The sequence below is a fragment of the Aethalodelphis obliquidens genome, unplaced genomic scaffold, assembly GCF_003676395.1.
Source record: "Aethalodelphis obliquidens isolate GAN/ISIS:26980383/991018 unplaced genomic scaffold, ASM367639v1 scaffold43, whole genome shotgun sequence".
NCBI classification, from domain to species: domain Eukaryota; kingdom Metazoa; phylum Chordata; class Mammalia; order Artiodactyla; family Delphinidae; genus Aethalodelphis; species Aethalodelphis obliquidens.
Genome location: NW_020837987.1, coordinates 14958295 through 14980336, shown reverse-complemented (window position 1 = coordinate 14980336; position 22042 = coordinate 14958295). Strand labels below are relative to the sequence as shown.

Below are 22042 nucleotides of genomic sequence, written 5' to 3'. Positions count from 1 at the left end.
GTGTGTGTGTGTGTGTGTGTGTGTGTGTGTGTGTGTGTGTGTGTGTGTGTGTGTGTGTGTTTGGGGGGATATGACAGGAATCTGTAGCTCTCACCATCCAATTTGGGCGGGGTAGAGTCTAGCAACAAATATTTAATTGCACCCTACTGTGTGTAGAGGTGGTGGGGGCGATCTGGGAAGGGGCGGTCCTGGGGGTGCGAGGAGAGGTACCCTTGGGGGGCGGGTCCCCATCGTCGGGGTACAGGGGCAAGCAGGGGTGGAGTCAGGGTTCGGGGATCCAGGCGGCTGAGAGGAGCGGTGGGGGAGGGGGCGGAGCCGGCGGTGGCGGGGGGATGGGCGAGGTTTGGGGGCGCGGGGAGGGGCGATGTCTCCTCCGCCGGCTCCCGGAGGGAGGGGAGAGGGCGGAGAGAGGGGAAGGAGGGAGAGAGGGAGGGAGAGAGGGAGAGACAGGGTGAGGGAGAGACAGCGAGAGCGAGAGAGCGAGAAGCGAGGCAGAGGAGGCGCGGAGCTGGCGGCGGCGGCGGCGGCGGCGGCGGCGGCCGGAGGAAGAGGAGGAGGAAGAGCAGGCGGAGACGCGGCGCCCGGAGCCGGCCGGACCGAGCCGGGGGCGGGCTAGCTAAGAGGGGCGCGGCGGCCGCGGCGGAAGGGGGGGCGCTCTGCGGATGGCCAGGCCCGGCCCACGGGGGGGGTGAGGTCCTCGGACCCCCGCCCGCCCCCCCGACCCCCGCCCGCCGCCTCCCCGGGCCCGCTCGCCCTCCGGGGCGGTGGGGCATGGCCTGAGGGTCCCCCGTCTCCGGGGGGGGGGGGGGGGGGGGGAGGGGGGAGGGGCCGCGGGCGCCGCCGACCGGGACTCAGCAGCCCCGCCAGGCAGGTAAGGGGGCCGAAAACCGGGGGTCTGGGGGAACGGCGGGCCCGGGGCCGCGGGAGGGGGCGGGGGCGCCCCGGACGTCCTTGGCTGAAAGCCGGGCTCCCGGCCCGGGTGTGCGGTGGGGGGGGCGGGGGGTGAGGAGGGGAGCGTGGCCCCGGGCGACGTCAAATTAGGTTACACCCCGGTCCCCCGTGCCCCGTCCCAGATCGCAGACTTGGTGGGAGGATGCAGCCCCCATCCGCCGCCGGCAGAGCCCCCTGCCCGAACCCGCCTCCCCGCGCTCCTGGGCCAAGGGCTCGGTCGCTGTACCCGCCTCTTGGCCCTGCCCGGCCACTCCCCCACCTCGCCCATCCCGGCCCACCTCGGCCCCTCGACCGCTCCTGCGGCCCCACCCCTCGAGGCCCCTTGCCTGGGTCATCCCGGGGCCCGTCTCCGCCGGCGGGGCTCTGGGCCTTGGCCTCCTCCGCCCCCTTCGACCCCCTGTAGCTCTTGCTTCGCCTTCCAGACTCCTCCAGTCCCCTCCCCCCCCTTCACAAGCTCCCCCCCATCCCACCCTGTCCCCTCTTCCTTCTCCACCGGCCGGCTTGCCCCCTCGGCTCCTGCCCCCGAGTCCCGCTCCCGGGTGCCCCCGCCCCCTCGCCCCGGACCGGGGCTCTCCCCCACCAGCTTCTCGGCCCGCCCCAGCCCCGGCTCCCTCTCCCCGCCTCTCCCCGCCTCTCTCCGCCTCCATTCATTCTCCCGGGCCGGCTCTCGGCCAAGCCAGCCGCCCCCCGTCCCCCCGCCGCCTCCCAGGGCACCCCCTCTCCTTCTCCCCCCCCCCCCCCCCCTTCCCCCCCCCCCCCCCCCTCCCCGCCGCGTGGCCGCTATTCTTAGCCGCGGAGCGTTTGATTCATGCCGCCCCGGCGGAGTGTGCCCGCTCCCTCCCTCTGGGCCTGAGGGGGAGGGGCCGGGGAGTCGGGGGCCGCCGCACGCGCGGGGGGACCCGGCTACTTTTGCTTTCAGGCCACTGGCCACCCCATTAGTGCCCGGTTGAGGCTGAGGGTCAGGCAGGGTCAGCGGAGGGGGAGTGGCTGCCAGCCCCAGGTCCGGAGGTGGGATGTGGAGTGGAAGGGTAGGAGGAGGCCGGGGTTTCCGCAAGGGTAAGGCAGGGGCAGCTCTGCGGGGTACCTAGAAGGGGAGGGGGCTTCGAAGCCGTGGCCACGCTTGGGGGAGGGGTCGGCCTGCCCACGGCTAGATACTAGCTCGCCCACAGCTCTTGGAACTCTCCTCCCCGCCACACGTTTTGTCTTCCCTCCCCCAACCCCCTAGCCCATCCCCACTCCCCCAAAGTCAGCAGTACCCACCACTGCTTCCCGTCTCCATGGCAACGTGCAGGAGCCGGGCCTGGTGTGGGGGGGGGAGGGACAAGACCAGACATTCTGGTTTCCGGTGCTGGGTGGGGGGGGTGGAGAAAATGAGAGAAAAGGACCCCATCTGGGACTCACCCTGATAAGACTCCCTCAGGGGCAAAGAATAGTGGGGATCTGGAGAGGATCTCTCACCCCAGTCCCCCAGAGTCTCACCCCCCTTCTTAGCCTCCCTCCCAGCCCCCCAGTCTCCCTCAGAGTGGGGCCACCAGTAGTACCAGGCAATGCCAATCCACCCACCCAGCAGCGCCAGGCCGCAAACACACAGGTCATCTGCACCCACCGTGCACCGACAGGGTGGCTGTCACCTGGACAGCCCTCCCAGGGCCAGCCTCCCCACCCCCACACACACCCTCTCAAGAAGCCCCCAGAAACTGGCACAGGCAACTTCTTGTGGTTCCCTCGGCACACCCCTTGCATGGTGCTCTGCCCCGTGACACCCCCATCTCAGTGCCCCTGCCCCCTGGGACACCGGGTCCCCAGCAGCCCTCTGCACACATTGTCAGCCACACTTCAGCGAAGTCACCAGCTCCACCCTAGGCTCAAGGCACCTCCCTCTCCCCCTTACTACATCTCAGCCTCACCCCAGTTATCCTCTCCCCCTTACTACATGTCAGCCTCACCCCAGTTATCCTCTCCCCCTTACTACATCTCAGCCTCACCCCAGTTATCCTCTCCCCATTACTACATCTCAGCCTCACCCCAGTTATCCAGGAGGAAGATGGGAGGATCTCAGGTGAGGGCCCTGGCTGGGGCCAGGAGGGCAGGATGCCGGTGGGTCGCCCACCTGTCTGTCCTCAGCTAATTTTAGCTGCCTTATCCGTGGCCTGGCAAAGTGGGCCAGTAGCTCCCGCGGTGATTTTGCGGTTTCTGGGACACCACCACGCTGGGTCAGCGGCAAAGTGGGGCGCAGGAGGGGCGGGGGGCTGCGAGCAAGGCCAAGGGCAGGGAAGGAGACGTGCAGGAAGCATGGCAGGATTGGTGTGTGTGTGTGTGTGCACGAGAGAAGGGGAGAGAGAGAGAGAGAGAGAGAGAGAGCGCTAGAGCTAGAGCTTGGAGGCTGTAGGAGTGTCTGGGGGGTGTGTCCAGCCTCCTTCCTGCCTCCCTCGGGCAGGGTGGGGCGGCTGCCCTTGACCATTTGTCCACTGAGTGCGCCTGTGGCCTCCAGGGGGTCTGGGTTCCTAGTCTGACAGCCGCCCTTGGCCCCCCGCAGCCGCCTGTGATGCTGCCGTCCCCCGTCGCCCCGTGGCCCCATGATGACCCACAGCCCCGCGTCAAGCGAGGACGAGGAACGCCACAGTGCCAGCGAGTGTCCCGAGGGGGGCTCAGAGTCCGACAGCTCCCCAGACGGGCCCGGGAGAGGCCCCCGGGGGACCCGGGGCCGGGGCAGCGGGGGACCTGGTAGCCTGGCCTCGGTTCGAGGCCTCCAGGGCCGCTCCATGTCTGTCCCAGACGACGCCCACTTCAGCATGATGGTCTTTAGGATTGGCATCCCTGACCTGCACCAGACAGTGAGCCCGCTGGCCGGAGGAGGGGCGGGGCGGGAGAGGGACCCGAGCCTGCACGGGGAGGCCTCCGGTGCTGGGTGTCCTTACACGTGGCCCCCAATTTCCAGACCCCCACGTATTGCCCCCAACACCCACTCTGTCCCTGGAATCACCCACGGCCCCTTCCCACACCACCTCAGGCCCCTTCCTGTTGCCCCCCCACCAGAAATGCCTGCGCTTCAACCCAGATGCCACCATCTGGACGGCCAAGCAGCAGGTGCTCTGTGCCCTGAGCGAGAGCCTGCAGGATGTCCTCAACTACGGCCTGTTCCAGCCGGCCACGTCGGGCCGCGACGCCAACTTCCTGGAGGAGGAACGGCTGCTGCGGGAGTACCCCCAGTCCTTCGAGAAGGGGGTGCCCTACCTGGAGGTGAGGCCCACAGCCTTCCTGGCCCCTTCACAGATGACAGAAGACGCGTCCTGAGACACATCTGCCCCTCCCCGTTTTTTCTCCCAGCCAAGACCTTGGCAAGGGAAAACCCAGTGGGCTCTTCTGGATTCGGGGGGCACCTAAGAATCAGAGCCAGAGAGGCCTGAGTCCAAATTACCGTGCCTTCTGCCTCTGACCGGTGGAGTGACCTTGGGCAAGTCATTTTCCAGCCCCAAGCTTCCCGTTATCAATCAAAGTGGGAAAGGATGCCCAATTACAGTAGGTATTCTAGAACCTTCCCCATGGGGTCCAGACTCCCTAGGGGTTGCAGTCCACATGCCCCTGGTGGCCTAGCACCGCTCTGCCCACCCAGCCAAGGCTCTGGGGCTATTTCTACCCTGACCCAGAGTTGACTCCTGGCTCAGAAGGGGGTCCAGACCCCTGATTTTGAGTCTCTGTCTCTCCCTTTACCCCACCCCTGGCCTCAGTTCCGATACAAGACCCGAGTTTACAAACAGACCAACCTGGATGAGAAGCAGCTGGCCAAGTTGCACACGAAGGTGAGAGAACCCTGCTGGCACTTGCCCTCCCACCTGGAGCTCCCTGCCCAACCATTTTCTCTCCTATCTCTTCCCAACAGCCCTCCAAGCCTTCTCTGCCTCTGCCAGGGTCCCCCACGTAACTTGGGATGCTGTGTCACATTTGGAACAACCCCAAGTGCCCTTGCTAACCCTATCATAGCCTTTTTTATCTCCTCTCTTTCCTCCTTGTGCTTCTGCCCAGGCTCACACCATTTCCACCTCGGTTCCACCTTCTTCATCTTTGGATTCTCCCCTCTCATCTCCTAGGTCCCCTATATCCCCTCAGGGCCCTCCTTCCTTGGCCTGTGACTCTGACATCTAGCATCCCGCTGCCTAGGGACTGTTTCATAGACACCCTGCAGTTCCCACAATCCCAGAGCCTAAATCTCTACCAGGTCCAAGGATGCTCTCCTCCCCAGCCACGTTTATCCTCCTGCTTCCTTGCCCTCCAGTCCTCAGACTATATGTCCCCTGCGTCTCCTCTGGTCCCCAAAAGCCGGGAAGAAGCCAGGGGGCTGCTTTGGTCAGAAGTGAAGTGAAGGATCCTTGACACTTGGGAAGAAAGCTCCCAGGCATCTTCTCATCCCCATCCCCACTCCACCGTGCCTTTGTCTCTGTCCTCCCCAAAATATTCCATCCGTCCAGACCTGTACCATCCACTGCAGGTGCTTCCAGACACATACGGCCCCCTGGGTACCTGCAGGTCCGAACTGAGCCTCGCTGTGTGAAATACACACTGGATTTGGAAGACTCAGTACCCCCAAAAGTAAAATATCTCGTTAATAAATCTCATGTGGATTATCTGTTGACACGGTAATATTGTAGATATAGTAGATTAAAAAGAGATAGGTCAGGGGCTTCCCTGGTGGCACAGTGGCTGAGAGTCCGCCTGCCGATGCAGGGGACACAGGTTCGTGCCCTGGTCCGGGAGGATCCCACATGCCGCGGAGCGGCTGCTCCCATGGGCCATGGCTGCTGGGCCTGTGCGTCCGCAACGGGAGAGGCCACAACAGTGAGAGGCCCGCGTACCGCAAAAAAAAAAAAAAAAAAAAAAAGAGGACATTAAAGTAAAGTGAATTTGAATGTAATTGCAAGTTTCCCTTCCTTTTTTAAAAAAAAAAAAAATGGCGGCTACTAGGGACTTTTCAATGACGTGTGTGGCTTCCTGTGTATTTCCACTGGACAGCACTGCTCCAGAGCCCAGCTTTGCTCCCTTCCTTCCTGACCGGCCTGTCTTCTCTTGTCTATGCCTCAGACGGGGTTGAAGAAGTTCCTGGAGTACGTGCAGCTCGGGACATCCGATAAGGTGGCACGGCTGCTGGACAAGGGGCTGGACCCCAATTACCATGACTCGGATTCAGGAGGTAGGGTGGGGGCCGGGCACTTTGGGAGGGCTGGAGAGTTAAGAACGAGGCCTAGGGGTTGCATGTGACCGGCCTTTCCCGTCCGCCCCCACCAGAGACCCCCCTGACGCTGGCTGCCCAGACAGAAGGCTCTGTAGAGGTGATTCGAACCCTGTGCCTGGGCGGGGCCCACATCGACTTCCGGGCCCGGGATGGCATGACAGCGCTACACAAGGCCGCGTGTGCCCGTCACTGCCTCGCTCTCACGGTGAGGTGCTAGATCCTCCCGGGACCCCCCCCAGAGCTCAGAGGCGCCCCCAAATTACCATGCTTCTCGCCCAGACTGCACTGGGCCAATTGACCCAGACCCCTCCTCCACCTCGCCTCCATTGCTGCTACTCTGACTGAGTCCGACACCCTCCTGGGACCTCCAGGAGCGCCCCCCCCCCCCCGCCCCAGCTCAGGGCTCATGATCAGCTGTAGTTGATGGTCGCGTGGACCCTTGCCCTACACGCAGGTAGATCATGTTAATTTCCTGACACCCAGAACTTCTCCATTCCCTCCGACCCAGCTCTACACCAACACCTACCTCTGTCTCCCTGACCTGTGGACTCTCCTGGTGGCCTTTAAAATGCAGAGCGAGCTCCCTGCTGTGCCCCCAGATACGGACCCTCCTCCATACACACCCTGCAGACACAGCCCCTTCATCTGCCTCCTCCGGACCCTGGCCCTCAGCGCCTCCACCTACCCTTCCCAACCTAGCAGCTCACCCCCCAAACACACCCCCTTCTCTCGCAGCCCCCTCCTCCAGTGCAGCGTCTAGAATGTGCCTTCCCAGATTGACAAACCTTGTAGACCCTCAAAATACATACACGGAGTCAGCTCGCCCGGTCTAATTTAAAAACGGGCTTCTTTTCCCCCCGCCCAAGGGCACTTGATCCCTCTTCATACACAGGGCAGGCTAGACCGCCCCCAGAGCTCTCGATAAACACCAGGTTTCATAGACGGTCCAGCTGAATGGAGCCTCTCCTGCTTCCTCCACCCCTTTCTTGAAGATCCCTGAACACCAGCCCCAGAGGTCTGCCTTGCAGCCCTGGAACCACAGACCCTCTTTATGTGCACCCCTCCCCCAGACCCCGCCCCTGCCCGCACCCACCCCTCCCCCCAGGCCTGCGCTGTCCAGTCCAGCAGCCACCAGCCACGTGGGGTTGTGTAGATGTCAACGGATTCAAATGCACTAAAATCAAAACTTGCGCTTCTCAGGCTTACTAGCCACGTGCAAGCACCCGGTAGCCCACATGCGGCTGCCATATTGGATCGTGCGCCTGTAGACTGTTGCCGTCACCACAGGCGTTGCGAATGTTCTATGGGACAGTGCCACCGCAGACTCTCCCCACACAGGGCTTTCCTAACGTGCTCGATGCTGCCAGCCTTCCAGGCCCGGAGCTGTTACTTGAGCGGGCCCGCTCCCTGCCCCCGAGCCCCCAGCCCCTGTGAGGCTGGCCAAGTGGCTTTAAGCCAAGCTTGCCCCCTCCCAGACTTCCTTCTGTGCCTCGTCCTCAGGGTCCCGGTCCTGATAACACCTCCCGCCCAGCCAGGGACCATCCTGCACCCAGACTCCGTTCTCTCATTTGTCCCCCGAACCAGCCTGTTGAGTAGGTGGGCACTGAGGCACTAGGCTCCTTCAGTGGCTCCCCAAACGTTGTCGCCCATGGGGGAAGGTTGGGCAGGATTTCAGAGCGGGAGGGTCCTCTGGAGGCATCTTCCCAATCCCTTCATAGTTCACAGGGACGAGAGGCTCTGAGAGGGGAAGGGCCAGTATCAAGGTCGCTCAAGGGCATCGTGGCAGAACCAGCTCTGGCATTGGCCAGTGTGGGTTACCCAGGACTCCTCTCCCCACTGGCCCTTCAGCATGAGCCAGTACGTGTCTGACTGTCTTCTTTTTTCCCTTCCTAGGCGCTCCTGGATCTTGGGGGTTCCCCCAACTACAAGGACCGCCGGGGGCTGACTCCTCTGTTCCATACGGCTATGGTGGGGGGCGACCCCCGCTGCTGTGAGCTGCTCCTGTACAACAGGGCCCAGCTGGGCATAGCTGATGAGAACGGCTGGCAGGAGATCCACCAGGTGCTCCTGACTCGGCCAGGAGGGGCTGGGGGCTGCATGGGTGGTTTGCTGGACGCTGAGGGGGCCAGGGATCAGGGACCCCGGTCCAAGGAGCTAGGGCTCCAGATGCTGGGGTCCTCACAGAGGGGAGGGGTGGGAGTAGCATGGTCCCCAAAGAGGAAAAGATGAGGGCGTCAACACCGGGACCCTAAAGGGGATGGCGTGGGACCTGGAAACCTCGATCCCTGAGATGAGTGGGGATGGCCTCTCGACCCTCCCGAGGAGCCAGCCCAGTGCCCTGGGCCTTGGAAGGACTTGCAAAGCTGGCGGCGTGAGTTCCTAAGCAGGAATGGGGGTTGAAAGGAGAAGGGGAGGTGGATGTACAGCTTCCTGACCTCGAGGTGAAGGAGACAGACAGATGCCATGGCCAGGTGGGTCTGTTCCAGCCTCCTCCACTCCCAATCCTCTCCAGGCCTGCCAGAGGGGCCATTCTCAGCACCTGGAACACCTGCTCTTCTATGGGGCTGAGCCTGGAGCCCAGAACGCCTCGGGGAACACGGCCCTGCACATCTGCGCCCTCTACAATAAGGTCTGCCCTGCAGCACCCGCCCCGGGCCCTCCTCCTGACTCCAGCCTCCCAGCCTCCCCGTGCCCTCTGTTCTTTCACTACTTCATTCATTCATTCAGCAGATATTTCCTGAACACCTTCCCTGTGTCAGGCTCAGGCCTGGGTGCTAAGGACACAGTAGTGATTAAGGCAGGCAGCCCCTCCATCAGGGACACACCCTGCCGTTATGATCCCGAGTGTTCGGAGGGCGGTCACCGGGAATCCAGGTCCCTGTGGGCGCCCACGGCTGGGCTTGGCCTTGGGGCTGGGGTGAAGGTGGCTCTCTGGAGGGCGTGCCATCAGTGCTGAGACGATGAGTTGGCCAAGCAGAAGAGGGCAGAAAGGGTGTTCCAGGCAGAGGGAGTAGCCTGTGCCAGAAAGCCAGAGGGGAGAGAGTCGGGATTGCTCCTCGAAGTGCAAGGAACTCCAATGGTCCTATTGCTTTAATTTTTAATTTCTATTTTATATCGGAGTAGAGCAGACATTCAATGTTGTGTTAGTTTCAGGTGTACAGCAAAGTGATTCCGTTATCCGTAGACATGCACCCCTTCTTTTTCAAGTTCTTCTCCCATATAGGTTATTACAGAATATCGAGTAGAGCTCCCGTGCCATGCCGTAGGTCCTTGTTGATGACCTGTTTTACATATAGTAGCGTGTATGTGTTAATCCCTGAGGGTCCTATTTCTAATGGGTCTCCAGCTGCCAGGGGAGCATCACCCACTGCAGGGGACAGGGGAAAGGCCAAACCACAACCCCTGAAGGGGACAAGAGTGTGTCGCAAGTTGTAGCAATTCAGGGCTGGGTGGACAGTCCGCAGTTCAGGAGTTGTGAGTGGAGGTGAACAGTAAAGAGCTGGCGGGGGGTGGGGGGGTCTCGCGTACCCACTCCAGCTGTGATGTAGTGGCCAGTTGGGTTGGCAAGAGCCGAGGCTCTTAGCCTGCTCATCCCAGTCACTTTGCCACCTGTGCACCAGGCGATCCTGGGCAGGTCAGCCTCCCCTCCGGCGTCTCAGTCTCCCCACCCGCTTCCCAAGGCTCCTGCCCTTAGACGGTCGCTGCAGGGACTTCGGAGGCCAGGGCCTGGCATGCTGTGGCTGATCCATCAGCCTCTTCCCCCTCCTCCAGGAAGTCTTCCAGAACAGCCCCAGTCCCTTCTGCCTCATCAGAACTTGCAGTGCCAGGACGTGGCAGGTAGCCACGTGCTGCCTTGTGGCGGCAAGCCGTCTGCTCTGCGCCCCGCAGAGGGAGAACTCAGAGTTTGTCAGATTGCCGTCACTTCCCCGCCCCCACCCCCCACCCCCCGCCAGTGCATCTGTCTCTCCTACTCCCTGACACGGGCCTCGTGTCCGGATTTTCTGACTCAATAGCCTGTGCACAGGCCAGGATGCCCCAAACAAGTCCTGTTCCCTCTCTGAGGTTCCGTCCCGCTCTCAGAAATGGGAATAACGTCAGCTGATGGAAGGGGATGAAAGGTCATGTGTATTAAGTGCTCACCCCTAGAAGGCAGCTATAAAAATAATAATTATTATTATCATCATCATTGCCGTTATCAGTCAGGATCAGGTCAGGAGACAGAAACCATACCAGTAATCGGAATAGGGAAATGTAGCGTGTATGTAGTTATACAGAGGGAACAGTTAACTCTAAGCGGGTCGGATGAGCCAGCCATTTCCCCGCCTTGTGCTTCTCCTTTCTCATCTGTGAAATGGGTCAGTAACACCTACCTTGCAAAGGATCAAGGGTGGGAATGTTTTGCTTGCTCTCGGCCTGGTGCTTAGCAAATAGATGCTTGACAAACGCAAGTTCTCTTCCGACTTTCTCTCCCCTTGTCTTCCCTCCCAGACTTTAAGCTTCCCAAGGCCCAGAGCTGGGTCTGAAAGATTTCCTCACTCTCTGCCCCTCTGGCCTCCTGGCATGCCCGTCTAGCCTCTGGTGGTGAAGATCAGGTCCATGTCCAGGCTGTGAGCTCTTCAGGGGGTAGGGCCTAAGTCTGATCAATCGCTCTGTCCCAAGGCCCCAGCATATAGTAGGCTTAGATGTCTCTTTGTTGAATAAATGAGTGAGTGAATGAATGATTGAATGAATGATGGATCAGATGCCTTGATTTCCCCCAAGACCACGCACAGCACCCAACTCAGAACATTCAACAGGTATTTGCTTCGAGATAGATTGAATGACTCCGTGAATGAATGAATGACTTGAACGAATTGAATTTTGAATGACTCAACGCCACATCCTCCGTCCTCATCCTTTCCGTGCACATTGCTTGAGCACCTACTGTGTGCCCGCTTGTGAGATGCATCAGACACCGCACGGCGCCTGTCCTCGGGAGGGTGGGGGGAGTTCGCAGTCTGGTGAAGAGGCAGATGTGTAAACAAATAGTTGCAATACAGTGAGATAAGTGCTAGCGCACCAGTAACTGTGAGGTTCTCTAGGAGTGTAGTGAACTGCTGGTTAAGCTGAAAGAGATGCTCTGGGCCTGTGCTAGGCAAGGTGGCAGTGGGGGCTGGCAGATATGCAAACACACACATGGCACTAATTTACAGTCTAGCTGGGGAGACAGCATGTGCACACATGGACACGCACACTCGCACTCACAAACACATCCAGAAAACGAACCTGGCTAACTTTGCTGTCCAATCGGAGGGCCGCTGGACTTGGGCAATCGGAGTTGTGCTTTCACAGGAGATAGATGAGCACTAAGATGAGAAGGCTGGGTTTGAGTCCTAGCTGCCCCACTGACTGGCTGTGTGACCTTGGCCATGGATTTGCCCTCTCTGAGCCTGTCCTGTAGGATAGACCCGTACAAGCATCCTTGATGGGTTTGTCACGTGAAGAGGGTGAGACCAAGCAGGTGTTTTGTGAATTCTGGTTAAATCAGCATCTTGGGGATCTGGAGTGGAGCTGAGCTGGGGGCCAGGTTGCATCTGGCCAGGCCAAGATGAAGGGAGAGGACATCCCCTCATCCAGCAAGTGTTTATCGAACAGCTCTTACGGGCCAAGCACTGTGCCAGGTGGTGGGTGCCACAGACAAACCCATGCCTCTCTGAAACGGACATTGTAGTGGGGGAGAGATGCTAGAGACGAATAACATAGAAATATAGTTTCAGGGAGGCAGTGTTATGAGAAGATGAGTTAATTCTGGCTTAGAAGAATGCCCGGCACATAGCAGGTATCATGTAAATTAAAATAAAGCCAGGAACCGGACAAGGGGTTATTTTCAACAGGATAGTCAGAGGGACCTTTTCTGAAGAAGTAGCATCTGAGCAAAAACATGAATCAAGTGGGAAAGTGAGAAAGTGAGCTGTACAGAGATCTAGGGGCAGAGAATTCCAAGCAGAGGAAGCAGCAGGTGCAAAGGCCCTGGGGCAGGAGCGTGCTTGTCAGAGGAAGGAGGCCAGTGTGGCTGGAGCATGGGGAGCAAGGAAAAGTGGTAGAAGATGAAGTTGGTGAGGCTGGGGGGCGTGGAGGGGCAGGGCAGGCAGATCAGCAGGGGCCTCCTAGGCCAGGGCAAAGACATTGGGTCTGACCCAAAGCGTGAGAGAGAGTGACATGTTGTGATTGACATCCCTTCCCCCACTGCCCGACCCTGGCCCCACTGCCCCCTTCCTTCTGCGTCTAGCAGAGTGTGTGATTAGAGCAAAGGCTTGGGACTCAGAAAAAGCTGGGTTCAAATCCGAGTGCTGGTCGTCACCAGCCACATGACCTTGAGCTCCTTTTGAAGCCTTAGTTTCCTCATCTGTAAAATGGGGACACTAATTTCCATCTCTTGGAATTGTTGGGCCCTTCGGTGGCTACCTCCTCGAAAGTGCTGAGCACCAGACGTGCAACATAGTCAGCCCTCCAAGAGGTTTGAATTGGTGGCTCTCAAACGGGATGCTTCTGCCTCCCAGGGGACATCTGGCAGTGTCCGCAGACATCCTTGGTTGTCACGACTGGGGAGGGGAGTGCTACTGGCATCTAGTGGTAGAGCCCAGGGATGCTGCTCAAAGCCCTACGATGCGCAGGATGACACACACCACCACCACCCCCGCTACAAAGACTTGTCTGGGCCCTAAATACCACTAGTGCTGAAGATGAGAACCCCTGATTGGGAGGCTGGGGTTAGCAGATGCAAACTGCTATATATAAAATGGATAAACGGCAAGGTCTTACTGTATAGCACAGAGAGCTATAGTCAATCTCCTATGATAAACTATAATGGAAAAGAATAATTTTAAAAAAGGATGTGTGTGTGTGTGTGTGTGTGTGTGTGTGTAACTGAACTGAATCACTTTTCTGTACAGCAGTAATTAACACAACATAGTAAATCAACTATACTTCAATAAAATAATAATAATAATAAAACCCCTGGACAGCGTTTAGGTTAGCGCTGTCCGATAGGCTATAACCTGAGTCGCACGTGTAATTTTAAATGTCTCAGGAGCCACTTTTAAAAAAAGGAAGAAAACAGGTAACATTAATTTTAGTAGCATATTCTATTTAACCCAGTGTATCCAAACTATTATCCTTTCAATGTGTAATCAGCATAAAATTTTTAGAGGGACGTCCCTGGCGGTCCAGTGGTTGAGACTTCACCTTCCAATGCAGGGGGTGTGGGTTCGATCCCTGGTCCGGGAGCTAAGATCCCACATGCCTTGTGACCAAGGAACCAAAACATAAAACAGAAGCAATATTGTAACAAATTCAATAAGGACTTTTTAAAAAATGGAGAAAACATATTAGAGATGTTTCAATTACGTTTTTCATGCCAAGTCCTTGAGGTCCGGTGTGTATTTCGTATGCACGGGCACCTCTCAGTTTGGACCGGCCGCATTTAAAGGGCAAGCGGCTGCTGTCCAGGGCGGGACGGGTTTCCATCAGATGGTTCTGGAAGTTCTTAGCACAGTGTCTGTGTCCACTCATGGTGACCTTAACTGTGTTTTTTTTTCCCTTTCACCCTGTGCCCCTGACCATCAGGAGACGTGTGCTAGGATACTCCTCTACCGAGGAGCCGACAAGGATGTGAAGAATAACAGCGGCCAGACCCCCTTCCAGGTCTGGGGCTGTCAGGGCTGGTTGGGAGCGGGCATGAAGAACACAGAGGGGGTAGGGAAGGTGGGAGACTTTGGGGTGCTGGGAGGGAGGCACTTGGTCAGCGAGAGGAGGAAGGACGAAGTTACTGGGGTGAAGGTTTGGGGGGACAGCTGGCCATAGACCTCACAGTGTTTCCTGTTTTCTCTCTCTCTCTCTGTCTCTTTCTCTCTCCTCCCTGGGCTCTCTCCCCCTCCCGCCAGGTGGCAGTGATTGCTGGGAATTTTGAACTTGGGGAGCTGATCCGAAACCATCGAGAACAGGACGTGGGTGAGTGAGCTAAGGGGAGAAGCTGTGGGCCTGGGGGTGCGTGGTGGGATTGGGGAGTCGGTGAACCTGATGTGGGGGCCGGGATGGGATCAAATACACCTGAGCAGCGGCAGGGGTGGGGTTCCAGGCAGCCCACTCTTTCTTATCTCTGTCTTTCTCCCCTCACGCTCCCCCGCCACCGTCTCTCACCCGCATGCCCTCCCCACCTGCCTCTGCCTCCCTCTGCCCTCCTGCCGCCATGCCCCCTCAGTGCCCTTCCAGGAGTCCCCCAAGTACGCAGCCCGGCGACGGGGACCTCCCGGCGTGGGGCTGACGGTGCCCCCCGCGCTGCTGCGGGCCAACAGCGATACCAGCATGGCCCTGCCTGACTGGATGGTGTTCGCCGCCCCGGGGACCTCGTCCGCCGGGGCCCCCGGCCCTACCTCAGGGCCCCAGGGCCAGCCGCAGCCCTCGGCCCCCAGCACCAAGCTCAGCAGTGGGACCCTCCGCAGTGCCAGCAGCCCCCGGGGCGCCCGGGCCCGCTCCCCATCCCGAGGGAGGCACCCCGAGGAGGCCAAGAGGCAGCCGCGTGGACGGCCCAGGTAGGGAAGGGCTCAGCCCTGCTCCCACAGACCCCATCCCAGCCAGATCCCCTCGTCAGAGCCACAGCTCCGCGCCCCACCCCGGGCCATCCCAGCTGCCTCCCTCCTGTCCCACACATGGCTGGTCCCCCACCCACCCACCTCACTGGTCCCAGCCCCAGACTACCAGACCCCTCTCCTAACCCTTGAGGCAGTGAGGGCACCGTGAGCCACAGTCTTGCAGCCAAGTCCAAGCGCACCAGCGTTTAGCTGAGCACCTGCTCCATGGGCCTGGGCGGGAGGTGCCCAAAAGACATGTTGGACAGACAGACAGACGGGGCAAGGTGAGAGGAAGCCAAACAGAGAGGGGGTGGGCGAGGGGGTCAGGGAGGGGTTTCCAAGCTTGGAGATGAGACCAGAGGTGGGGAGGGTGGGCAGGGGGCATCCTGGGGTAAAGAGGCCAGGCTGGCTAGAGGAGGACGGGAAGGGGGTGCTGTGGCTGGCCAGCCTGTCCTGAGGACGTGGGCGGGAGGGAGATCATGGCGGGTCAGGGATGGCAGGCAGAGGAGTTGGACTCAACCCAGGAGGAAGCCGGGAGTCGCTGAAGGCTCGTGAGCCAGGGATGACACAGTCGGAGCTCAGCTTCAGGAAGCTGCACCAGACAGGGCATGCAGGACCGTGGGAGGGGACAGAGCCGGAAGCCAGGAGGCAGGAAGGAGGGCTGGAGCCGGGCTGGACCCCCCAGGTGCCCTCTCTCCCTGGGGCCGCCAGAGCTGGAAGAGGCACTCAGACCCCCTCCCGCTCGGATGCTCCACCTGCCCCGACCCAAGGACCCCTGTTCTCCCAGAGGTGCCCCCTCCCTCCACTCTCCCCTGCCTCTCACACCCTCTGTGTACGCAGCTCCAGCGGGACACCCCGGGAAGGGCCAGCTGGGGGCACCGGGGGCTCCGGGGGCCCCGGGGGCTCCCTGGGCAGCCGCGGGAGACGCCGGAAGCTCTACTCAGCGGTCCCCGGACGTTCCTTCATGGCTGTGAAGTCCTACCAGGCCCAAGCCGAGGGGGAGATCTCCCTAAGCAAGGGCGAGAAGATCAAAGGTAAAGGGGCAGCGCCCGGCGGGGCTGTGGACACGGGGCAGGCAGGCGAACTAAGCCTTCAGGAAGGGTCACTGACAAACAGGTCTCCAGCACCTAGAATGTCCAGTGAACGCCGGACACTCAGAGACACCTAGATGCCCCTTCCGCCTCGGAGGAGCATAGAGCGTAGCTGGGATGAGGCCATCAGGAGGCGGTGTCCAGGCAAGAAAGGGGCGATGACCATTTGTGGGAAGCTGACGCCGGCGGGCAGGGCCGGAGCGCTTCCCCTGCGAGGTCCCATCTCGCTCACGATCGCCCTTCCAGGCAGCTGTCAGGAGCCCATCGTACAGTTGAAGGAGCAGAGCCTCGCGTGGGTGACATGACTTGCCTGAGGTCCCCAAGCTGAGCCCAGGGTCTTTCCCGCTATCGTGTTTGGAGAGAGAGGTCACGCCGCCTTGCCTCTACCTCCTGCCTCTGCCAGGAGTTCTCACCTGAGACACGGGGTGGTGCCTAACTCCTCGTACTCTGATGAGACGGCCAGTGTGCGCAGCCCGGTCCGTGCTGAGGGCTCCCTAAATAGCGGCCGCTGTCATGGGGGTTTGCCTTTCTTCACTTTTCCTGTCTTCATCTGTAAAACCATGCCGGTATCCCCCACGTGCAGACTTCGCCCCTCGCAGGGCCGTGGACCATGTTCTTGGACAGAATGGTGCTTTGGAGACAGGAAGTGCCCTGCAGTAGTTAATTCGAGATGGGGAAGCAATTCTTTGCCTGATTCTAGGCTTGCAGAGGAGACAAGTAGCGTAGTGGTTGAGAGCCAGGCTGATCGGGTTCAAATCCCAGCTCCACCACTTCTTAGCGGGGCGACCTCAGGTGAGTGACTTCTCTGGGCCTCAGTTTCCTTGTCTGTACGATGGGAGGATTAGAGTCAGTTCTTGTAAAGCCCTTAGAACAATGATTCTCACATAACGAGCGCCAGCTGTCATTACCATAAGCGACCCCCACTACGGGCACTTAGAAGAGAGAGACCCTGGGCACCGAGGAAGCTGGGGGAGGGGGGTGTCCTCCCAAAGGAGACAGAGTTTTAAGTGGGCCCTGAAGCATGTGCGGGGATCAGAGTATCAGGCAGGTTGTGTAACTGCATCTCTTTCGTAGTCTGTCTCCCTATCGCCTGAGTTCCCGAAGACAAGGTCACATGTCACCAGGGATTGGGTCACCAGGGCCCAGTCTTGTGACCCAGCACACAGGAAGCCTCAGTGCGCACCTGCTGAGTGAAGGGATGAATGGATGAATGACCAAATGCCCGAGTTAACTGTGGGGGGGGCAGGGGCAGTGCCTCTGGAGGCACCGAGCCTGGGGAGCGAGTGTATGGGTGTGTGTATTTGTGTGGGGGGGGGGGGGTGGGGGGGTGGGGTCAGGTCTGTGCTTTGAAGGATGCAAAAGAAGAAAGGGAAGCTGAGGCCAAGTGTGAGGGACCTTCGCACAGGCAGAGGGCCATGGGCTGTATCTTCCATGTGTCTTTCTGAATGTCAAGCCCAGCAATTCTACACACTTCCCTGTTTTCATATCCTTTCCATTCATTAAAAGATGCTTAATTGCCTCAAAGCACAGCCACATCCACAATGTCACTGAGCTTTGCCGCAGCCCGACAAGGTAGCAGGTTCCCTCTGCTCTCAGGACCAAAGCCTAGCGCCTTAGCCTGGCCTGCGAACCCCTCCTCTGCCCGCCCACCAACCTCACCTCTTCCTACTCTTTCTTTCACCCACAGGGTTCCAGGGACCACATCCTCCTCTCCATTCCTCAGATGCCCCAAGTCCTTTTTTTTTTTTTTCAGTTTATTTATTTTATTTATTATTTATTTTTGGCTGTGTTGGGTCTTTGTTGCTACACACAGGCTTTCTCTAGTTGCAGCGAGCAGGGGACACTCTTCGCTGAGGTGCGCGGGCTTCTCACTGCGGTGGCCTCTCTTGTTGCGGAGCACGAGCTCTAGGTGCGCGGGCTTCAGTAGTTGTGGCGTGCAGGCTCAGTAGTTGTGGCTCGCGGGTTCTAGAGTGCAGGCTCAGTAGTTGTGGTGCACGGGCTTAGCTGCTCCGAGGCATGTGGGATCTTCCCAGACCAGGGCTCGAAACCGTGTCCTCTGCATTGGCAGGCGGACTCTCAACCACTGCGCCACCAGGGAAGTCCCCCAAGTCCTTTTCCACAACGAACCCTTTGCACATGCTGTTACTTCTGCCTGGAAAACCTTTCCTTCCTCTCATTGCCTCCTCCACTCCTAGCATCCTTCAGGTCTCAGCCTATATGTCACATCCTCTGAGACACCTTCGTGGTCCCCCTTTGCCGTCGGATTTATATACTCCCATCTGGCCTTTCTCCAAATACCCTTTCCTTTGTCCCTCAAGCGTTGACCTCAATTTCCAATCATGGGGTCACTTGGAGAGTTATACCTCTAATGACTGCCAGTCTGGAAGCTCCGTGAGGGCAGGAACCACATTTAGTGTGTCCAACAGCCCCACCCAGTTCCTAGCTGACTGGCACTAAATACGTATTTGTTCAGTGAACAAATGATTGATTCCAAGACCACCCAGCCAGACGTGGCAGAGCTAGCCCAGAACCCAGACGCCTTGACGCACATCTCCTGGTCCCTTCCATGACCTTGAGCATCTCCTCCATGTGGTTTCCCCAGACCCTCTCAGAGGAGGTGTTTTGTGCAGGGAAAAGCGTCAGATGGCCCCAACCCCAATCCTAGCGTGGCTTGAGCCATCCCTGGGCAAGAGGTCGTTATGCTCTAGCTTCAAGTTCATCTTTGAAGTGGGAAATCAGTTGTTACCTAGCAGGTAGGTGTAAGGATGAAGTGAGCAAAGGATGTGAAGGGCCGAGTGGGAACAGAGCTGTGAAAGATGCTGGAGAGACGGATGACTTCGGGCTTGTTGCTGTCGCCCTCATCATCATAGAAACAGCAGCAGCGAAGTGCTGGAACAGAGAGGTAGCAAAACATGAATGACTAAAAATATCCGCTCTGGAAACAGCGGCGTGTTCAAATCCAGGCTCTGTCGACTGCGCGCTGCAGAACCTTGAGCAGTTGACCTCAGCTCTCTGAGCCTCAGTTTCTCCACCAGTAAAATGGGGTGAATGAAAGTGTTCCCCCCCACACTTAGGCTCCTGGCCCCGAGTGAGAGCTGGATAAACATTAGCTGCCCCTGCTGCCCATCTTTGCTGTCGGTCAACGTGTGCTTGATGGTTAAGGGGTGAGGGTGGCAGGAAGTGGCCTCCAGTAACGAGCGGTGGACAGAAGGAAAGAGGTGACTCTACTGTCCCTTCTAGAGCCAGGGGAAGCAAAGAGAAATGGAAGGAGGGGTCTGGGAACAGATGACAGAAGATTAAGTGGCAAGGAGGCTGCAGGAGGCGGCAGGGGCAGTGATGGGGGTGTAGAACTTGACCTAGGAGCCGAGGAGGGTTTAGGGAAATTTTGGAATAACTGAGTTGTGACTGGTCACCAGGGGAGATGAGAACCAGTTGTGGACGTGTCCCTAGCCTCCAAGGATGACGTCATGGGACACAGCCCTTTCCCCAGTGCCATTTTGATGTCCCCACTGGGTCCAGGAAGCTAGGATGCAGAAGCGACATGATTTGCATCTCCCCCTTCCTTGGACATTCATTAAGGATGCCCTTGGGCCAGGTTCTGTGCTAGGTGCTGAGAGTTCTGGAAATGCTGTGCATCAAGTGTTGGGAGCGGGTGGGGGTGTGGGCAGCACAGAAATGAGAAATGTTTCTATGTCCCTGCTCCCCATCTAGTGCTTAGCATCGGGGAAGGAGGCTTCTGGGAAGGCCAGGTCAAAGGTCGCATCGGCTGGTTCCCCTCTGACTGCCTGGAAGAGGTGGCCAACCGCTCCCAGGAGGCAAAGCAAGGTAACGAGGAACCCCCAATTGTCCCCGATTTACTCTAGGTTCTCATGTCCCTTCCCTTCCCCCTCCTGATGGGGGTGGGGTGCTGGGAGGTAGATGGGAAGGCTTGGGCCAGGACCCCAGGGGGTGGGCCCATGGTTTCCAGAGTGCAGGTCCAAGGTCATCCTTTGTCCCCCTGCAGAAAGCCGAAGTGACAAGGCAAAGAGACTATTCCGGCATTATACCGTGGGCTCCTACGACAGCTTTGATGCCCCAAGGTAAATGTCCTTACACCCTCGGGCGCCCCCCCAACCCCCACTCCCTTACACTCCACCTTTTAAATAGTTCCACCGCCTCGAAGCCCCCTTTCTCATCTGTTCCCTCTGAGGTTTGATCCAGGGGTGGGGGAAGGCAGACTTAGCTTCAGACTACATAGCCCAATCCCAAACCGTCCCTGGCAGCCACGGAGACTGCCCAGCTCTGGTGTAGCCAGAGACCAATGAAATGGATCGGGGCGAGGTGGGGACGCCTGGGGGGCTAGGGAGCTCGTGTGTATGGCTGGCTGGAGGCTCTGGTCTCCTTTATGTGCCACATCTCTGTGCAGTCCTGTGCAGCAGAAGTGTCTGCATCCTGTGCTGGCGTAGGGAGGGGGGCGGGCAGAGCTGGGCCAGGCGGGGTGGGGGCGGGGAGAAGGCACACTGACACCTTTCCCCTCCCTGGCTGCTGGCTGACTTGCTTCGGAAGCTTAATGGATGGGATTGGCCCAGGGAGGTGAGAGGGGAGGGGAAGGGGGGGTGGGGTTAGGAACGGGAAGGAAGGGGTGCCTGGGGGTTGTGTGGATGTGTGTGTGCACCACCGGAGCTGAAGTTTCCCTGTGAGTGAACGTCTTACACAGACGAGCATCCTTGTACGGATTCCCCAAGTGTGTTCTTGCCCGTGTGTCTCTGTAGGTGTGCATGACACGTGTCTGTGTGCATGTGTGGCTGGAGGCCCCTAGATGTCTAGCCTTGCACATATGCCCGTGACAGCGAGAGGGTCTGTCCTGCTCTGTATAGATGGGCGCGTTTGTGGCTGTCATTTACGGGGGCACGATTGTGGCTAATCGTGCGGCTGGCTCTGCACATCTCCCTGAATCTGTGTGTCTGAGAATGAGGGCCAGTGTTTCCAGCAATGTCCTGCTTACCACATGTGGACGGGGGCTCTCTGCACATGCCTGTCCCTCTTCATGCATGTCACTGTGTGTGCGCATTAACAGATAAAGTCGTGTGCATGCATTTGCACCTGTCTGATCTGGAATTCAGGACCTGGGGTGTTGGGGGAGGGGAGGGCAGAAGAGGGGAGGACTCCAGGGCTTGAGCTTCCAGAAGGGCAAGGCTGTGGGGGAGGGATGGTCGTAACTGGGCATCTGAAAGATGAATCCTCCCCTCCCCCACCCCTCCCCCTAATCCAGGGAAGGGTCTCCTTGTTCATAGCATCCTTCCATTAAATGTGTCCAAACCTATGTGTCTGTGTTCTGGCCAGTGGGGATGGATGTTGGGGGGGAGGGAGAAATGACAATATGAGAAGAGAGGGCGGGACTGGGGTCCCCCCCTGCGCCCCAAGTGTCCGAGGCGCTTGACCATTGTGCGTGTTTGCCTGGCACGTCTCCGGCTCTGGGCACTGGGTGAGTATCGAGGTCCCCACCCCACCCGGAGTCTCCCATCAGCCTCTGCTTCGTGTCTCTGTCAGTGTCTCTCTGGGTCTCCTCTTGGCTTCGGTTTGGGGGTCGCTTGCTCTACAGCTGGATGGGGGCGGTCCCTCTTGCCCTCAGCTACTTCCTTCTCCTCTCTCTAGCTCTGTCTCGTCAAGTGCATTTTCTTCTCTCTCCTCCACTCTCGTGCCCGCTGGCATGTGCTGCTGTGTTTGCGGCGTGTCTGAGCTTCTCCTTCTCCTGCCTCCCCCCCTGCTCTGCGGCCCCCTGTCTGGGGTGCCCTGGCCTGTGTTGTGACCCCGTGTCCCAGCTGGAGCTGTACAGTCCTCCTAGCCTGTGCTGCCCTCTCTCCTCTCCCTGGGGGTCTGCGGCTCTCGTGTGAGCCGTGGACTGTGGATGTCCCTCCGCCTGGACTTCTTTGGGGGGAGGGGTGTCTCTCACTGCTCTGGCGCCCAGTCTGAACGTCCTGGCCTTCCCTTTCCGGCCCTTCCAGACTGTGTTGGGGTGCACTGTGTGTCTGTCTGCGGTGGGGGGCTGTGTGTCCCCTCCTGGAGTCTCCCTCACCCTGTTGTCCCTGCTTGGGAAGTGGGGCTTGGTCCGCGCGTCCCTGCACGCGGTTGCGAGGCATCTTGTGTGATGTTGTGCGTCCCTCTCCCCCCTCTCCCTCGCTCTG

The 22042-nt window shown here is 59.1% G+C and overlaps 1 protein-coding gene across 1 annotated transcript in view; it reads left to right on the top strand.

The window, feature by feature from the left end:
- The first annotated feature begins 3418 nt into the window (after nt 1-3418).
- Nucleotides 3419-22042, top strand: part of SHANK1 (SH3 and multiple ankyrin repeat domains 1) — a 44138-nt gene continuing 25514 nt past the window's right edge. Inside the window, 14 exon segments of the mRNA XM_027079101.1 lie at nt 3419-3785; nt 3988-4191; nt 4680-4751; nt 6028-6136; nt 6232-6383; nt 8072-8239; nt 8691-8807; nt 13784-13861; nt 14101-14167; nt 14418-14748; nt 15628-15821; nt 19590-19703; nt 19882-19957; nt 20424-20450. Of these exon segments, the coding sequence (XP_026934902.1) occupies nt 3528-3785; nt 3988-4191; nt 4680-4751; nt 6028-6136; nt 6232-6383; nt 8072-8239; nt 8691-8807; nt 13784-13861; nt 14101-14167; nt 14418-14748; nt 15628-15821; nt 19590-19703; nt 19882-19957; nt 20424-20450 (1967 nt within the window). The 5' untranslated portion in view covers nt 3419-3527.